Here is a 4,658-nt window from a genome sequence, read left to right on the forward strand (position 1 = left end):
GCGGGCGGCGCGGGGCGGCGGCGAGCGGGGGCCATGCAGGCGCGCTACTCGGTGTCCAGCCCCAACTCCCTGGGAGTGGTGCCCTACCTCGGCGGCGAGCAGAGCTACTACCGCGCGGCGGCCGCGGCGGCCGGGGGCGGCTACACCGCCATGCCGGCCCCCATGAGCGTGTACTCGCACCCTGCGCACGCCGAGCAGTACCCGGGCGGCATGGCCCGCGCCTACGGGCCCTACACGCCACAGCCGCAGCCCAAGGACATGGTGAAGCCGCCCTATAGCTACATCGCGCTCATCACCATGGCCATCCAGAACGCCCCGGACAAGAAGATCACCCTGAACGGCATCTACCAGTTCATCATGGACCGCTTCCCCTTCTACCGGGACAACAAGCAGGGCTGGCAGAACAGCATCCGCCACAACCTCTCGCTCAACGAGTGCTTCGTCAAGGTGCCGCGCGACGACAAGAAGCCGGGCAAGGGCAGCTACTGGACGCTGGATCCGGACTCCTACAACATGTTCGAGAACGGCAGCTTCCTGCGGCGGCGGCGGCGCTTCAAGAAGAAGGACGCGGTGAAGGACAAGGAGGAGAAGGACAGGCTGCACCTCAAGGAGCCGCCCCCGCCCGGCCGCCAGCCCCCGCCCGCGCCGCCCGAGCAGGCCGACGGCAACGCGCCCGGCCCGCAGCCGCCGCCCGTGCGCATCCAGGACATCAAGACCGAGAACGGTACGTGCCCCTCGCCGCCCCAGCCCCTGTCCCCGGCCGCCGCCCTGGGCAGCGGCAGCGCCGCCACGGTGCCCAAGATCGAGAGCCCCGACAGCAGCAGCAGCAGCCTGTCCAGCGGGGGTAGCCCCCCGGGCAGCCTGCCTTCCGCGCGGCCGCTCAGCCTGGACGGTGCGGATTCCGCGCCGCCGCCGCCCGCGCCCTCCGCGCCGCCGCCGCCGCACCATAGCCAGGGCTTCAGCGTGGACAACATCATGACGTCGCTGCGGGGGTCGCCGCAGAGCGCGGCAGCGGAGCTCGGCTCCGGCCTTCTGGCCTCGGCTGCAGCGTCCTCGCGCGCAGGGATCGCACCCCCGCTGGCGCTCGGCGCCTACTCTCCGGGTCAGAGCTCCCTCTACAGCTCCCCCTGCAGCCAGAGCTCCAGCGCGGGCAGCTCGGGCGGCGGCGGCGGCGCGGGGGGCGCGGGGGCTGCGGGCGGCGCCGGGACCTACCACTGCAACCTGCAGGCCATGAGCCTGTACGCGGCCGGCGAGCGCGGGGGCCACTTGCAGGGCGCGCCCGGGGGCGCGGGCGGCTCGGCCGTGGACGACCCCCTGCCCGACTACTCTCTGCCTCCGGTCACCAGCAGCAGCTCGTCGTCCCTGAGTCACGGCGGCGGCGGCGGGGGAGGCCAGGAGGCCGGCCACCACCCTGCGGCCCACCAGGGCCGCCTCACCTCGTGGTACCTGAACCAGGCAGGCGGAGACCTGGGCCACTTGGCGAGCGCGGCGGCGGCGGCGGCGGCCGCAGGCTACCCGGGCCAGCAGCAGAACTTCCACTCGGTGCGGGAGATGTTCGAGTCGCAGAGGATCGGCTTGAACAGCTCTCCAGTGAACGGGAATAGTAGCTGTCAAATGGCCTTCCCTTCCAGCCAGTCTCTGTACCGCACGTCCGGAGCTTTCGTCTATGACTGTAGCAAGTTCTGACACCCTCTCAAAGCCGAACTGAATCGAACCCCAAAGCAGGAAAAGCCAAAGGAACCCATCAAGGCAAAATCGAAACTAAAAAAAAAAAATCCAATTAAAAAACAAAACCAAACCAAACCTTGAGAATATTCACCACACCAGCGAACAGAATATCCCTCCAAAAATTCAGCTCACCAGCACCAGCACGAAGAAAACTCTATTTTCTTAACAGATTAATTCAGAGCCACCTCCACTTTGCCTTATCTAAATAAACAAACCTGTAAACTGTTTTGTACAGAGACAGCAAAATCATGGTTTATTAAAGGACAGTGTTACTCCAGATAACACGTAAGTTTCTTCTCGCTTTTCAGAGACCTGCTTTCCCTCCCCCCCCCCCCCCCCCCGTCTCCCCTCTCTTGCCGTCTTCCTTGCCTCTCACCTGTAAGATATTATTTTATCCTATGTTGAAGGGAGGGGAAAGTCCCCGTTTATGAAAGTCGCTTTCTTTTTATTCATGGACTTGTTTTAAAATGTAAATTGCAACATATAGTAATTTATTTTTAATTTGTAGTTGGATGTCGTGGACCAAACGCCAGAAAGTGTTTCCAAAACCTGACGTTAAATTGCCTGAAACTTTAAATTGTGCTTTTTTTCTCATTATAAAAAGGGAAACTGTATTAATCTTATTCTATCCTCTTTTCTTTCTTTTTGTTGAACATATTCATTGTTTATTAATAAATTACCATTCAGTTTGAATGAGACCTATATGTCTGGATACTTTAATAGAGCTTTAATTATTACGAAAAAAGATTTCAGAGAGAAAACACTAGAAGTTACCTATTCTCCACCTAAATCTCTGAAAAATGGAGAAATCCTCTGACTAGTCCGTGTCAAATTTTACTGAAAGCCTTTTTGTTTAGAATTATTCTCCTGCAGCATCTTCTGCAAAATGTGCTATATAGTCAGCTTGCTTTGAGGCTAGTAAAAAGATATTTTTCTAAACAGATTGGAGTTGGCATATAAACAAATACGTTTTCTCACTAATGACAGACCAGGATTCGGAAATTTTAGGCCCATGAATCAGCCGCGGTCTTACCACGGTGATACCTGTGTGCCCAGAGATGGGACTGTGCGGCCAGATATGCACAAATATTTGGCTTGTGTATTCCATATAAAATTGCAATGCAAATTACACATCCCTGTGAGCCAGATGCTGAATAGATTTTTTCCTGTTAATTTCAGTCCTTTATAAAAGGAAAAATAAACTAGTTTTAAAATGTATGTATATAATTCTCCCCCATTTAAAATCCTTCATGTATTACATAGGAGGATTGCTTTTTTAAAAATGTACTGCGGGTTGGAAAGGGATATTTAATCTTTGGGAAACTATTTTAGAAAATATGTTTGTAGAACAATTATTTTTGGAAAAGATTTAAAGCAATAACAAGAAGGAAGGCGAGAGGAGCAGAACACTTTGGTCTAGGGTGGTTTCTTTTTAAACCAATTTTTCTTGTTAATTTACAGTTAAACCTAGGGGACAATCCGGATTGGCCCTCCCCCTTTTGTAAATAACCCAGGAAATGTAATAAATTCCTTATCTTAGGGTGATCTGCCCTGCCAATCAGACTTTGGGGAGATGGCGATTTGATTACAGGCGTGGGGGGGGCTTGCAGTTTGTTTTGGAGATAATACAGTTTCCTGCTATCTGCCGCTCCTATCTAGAGGCAACACTTAAGCAGTAATTGCTGTTGCTTGTTGTCAAAATTTGATCATTGTTAAAGGATTGCTGCAAATAAATACACTTTAATTTCAGTCAAAAACTGCTCTACGTGGCCTGTGATTCGCTCGGTCCCCTCCCCCAGGGTCGTAACCTAATCGCCGGGAAGATCGCAGCGGCGCTGGCGCGGGTGTCTCTTTGGGGCAGGCCGGCTGGGGGTGGCCTCACGGCCCCGTTTCAATCTCTCTGGGCTGTCGCGGCGCTAGGTCCCGGGGCTGCCTCCCGCTTCCTCGGGTTACAGCCTCTTTCGGGGCAGGAGAAGGGGAGGGGGTGACGGCGAAGACTCCCCCGCAGTCTGCAGGAGTTCGGTGTCTTTCTCCACTTTGGGGAGCCGAGCGAGGAGCTGGGATTGGCGGACAAAGGGCCCGCGGCCGGAGTGGGGTGTCGAGGCCCGGAAGGGGAGCTGCAGCAGGTGGCTCCCGGCCCTGTCCCCGCGGGCGGGCGGGCCCAGCCCGAGGCCGAGCAGGTCGGCCGGAGACGGTGCGGTTCTCGACGTGTCTGGTTGGACTCTCTGGAGTAGGGCTGGCGGGTGGAGACCCGCGCGGCCCACGCTTGGCTTTCCGGCTGGGGCGTTTCTCGGAGGCCCAGTCCCTTCCGAGTCGCGCCCGCCCCGACGCCGGCCTCCTGGACGCCGCTCGCGACGGGAACGCTCTCCAGCTAATTAGCTGTAATTACCCGCGGCGGCCCGGCCCGGCTTCTGTTTGCGTTTGGAGCTCCTTCCTCTCCCCACCCCGCCCCGCTGCCTCTCTCCCCAGATCAGCCCCGGTCTCCGCGGCCTCCTCCTGAAATGAGTCGTTGGGGACAACAGATTCAAAGGAGACCCCTTGTTAGTTTAGCTGGGTTCATCGGGGTGCCAGGAAGACCGCGCTGAGGGAGGGTGGCCGGCGCGGAGTGCCGGGGATGGGGACGGGGCGGGGGCGCCGAGCGGGGAGAAGCGCCCTCGGGGCTCTGGCCGCGGCGCTCGGAGGAGCCCGCCCCCCGCCCGGTCACCCCGCGCGTCTCTGCCGGGCGCTGCAGGGCCCCGCCGAGCCCTCATTTCCTCCTCGCTGGCCTTTGTTGTGAAGACACACGTGTGTTTAGGAGCGCAGCTGGGGTGGAAAGGTCAGAGGCACTTTATTGCTCACGGGTGACAGCTCGCCCCGCGCCGGCCCGCAGCCTCCAGGCGCGGGGCCCGGAGCTGCGCGTTTGCAGGACCACCCCCGGCCCACCCGCCTAG

General features: G+C 58.0%; 1 protein-coding gene across 1 annotated transcript; it reads left to right on the top strand.

Annotated features, from left to right (window-relative positions):
* FOXC1 (forkhead box C1) lies at window positions 1-3,485 on the top strand. Its single transcript, XM_025384500.1, has one exon. The coding sequence runs from the start codon at window positions 34-36 to the stop codon at window positions 1,684-1,686; it is 1,653 nt and encodes a 550-aa protein (XP_025240285.1). The 5' UTR covers window positions 1-33; the 3' UTR covers window positions 1,687-3,485.
* The last annotated feature ends 1,173 nt before the right edge of the window (window positions 3,486-4,658 follow it).

The sequence above is a fragment of the Theropithecus gelada genome, chromosome 4, assembly GCF_003255815.1.
Source record: "Theropithecus gelada isolate Dixy chromosome 4, Tgel_1.0, whole genome shotgun sequence".
Classification (NCBI taxonomy): domain Eukaryota; kingdom Metazoa; phylum Chordata; class Mammalia; order Primates; family Cercopithecidae; genus Theropithecus; species Theropithecus gelada.

Bases quoted from the DNA above. Each gene is read 5' to 3' on its own strand.
- FOXC1 (XM_025384500.1), top strand. From the start codon at position 34: ATGCAGGCGCGCTACTCGGTGTCCAGCCCCAACTCCCTGGGAGTGGTG.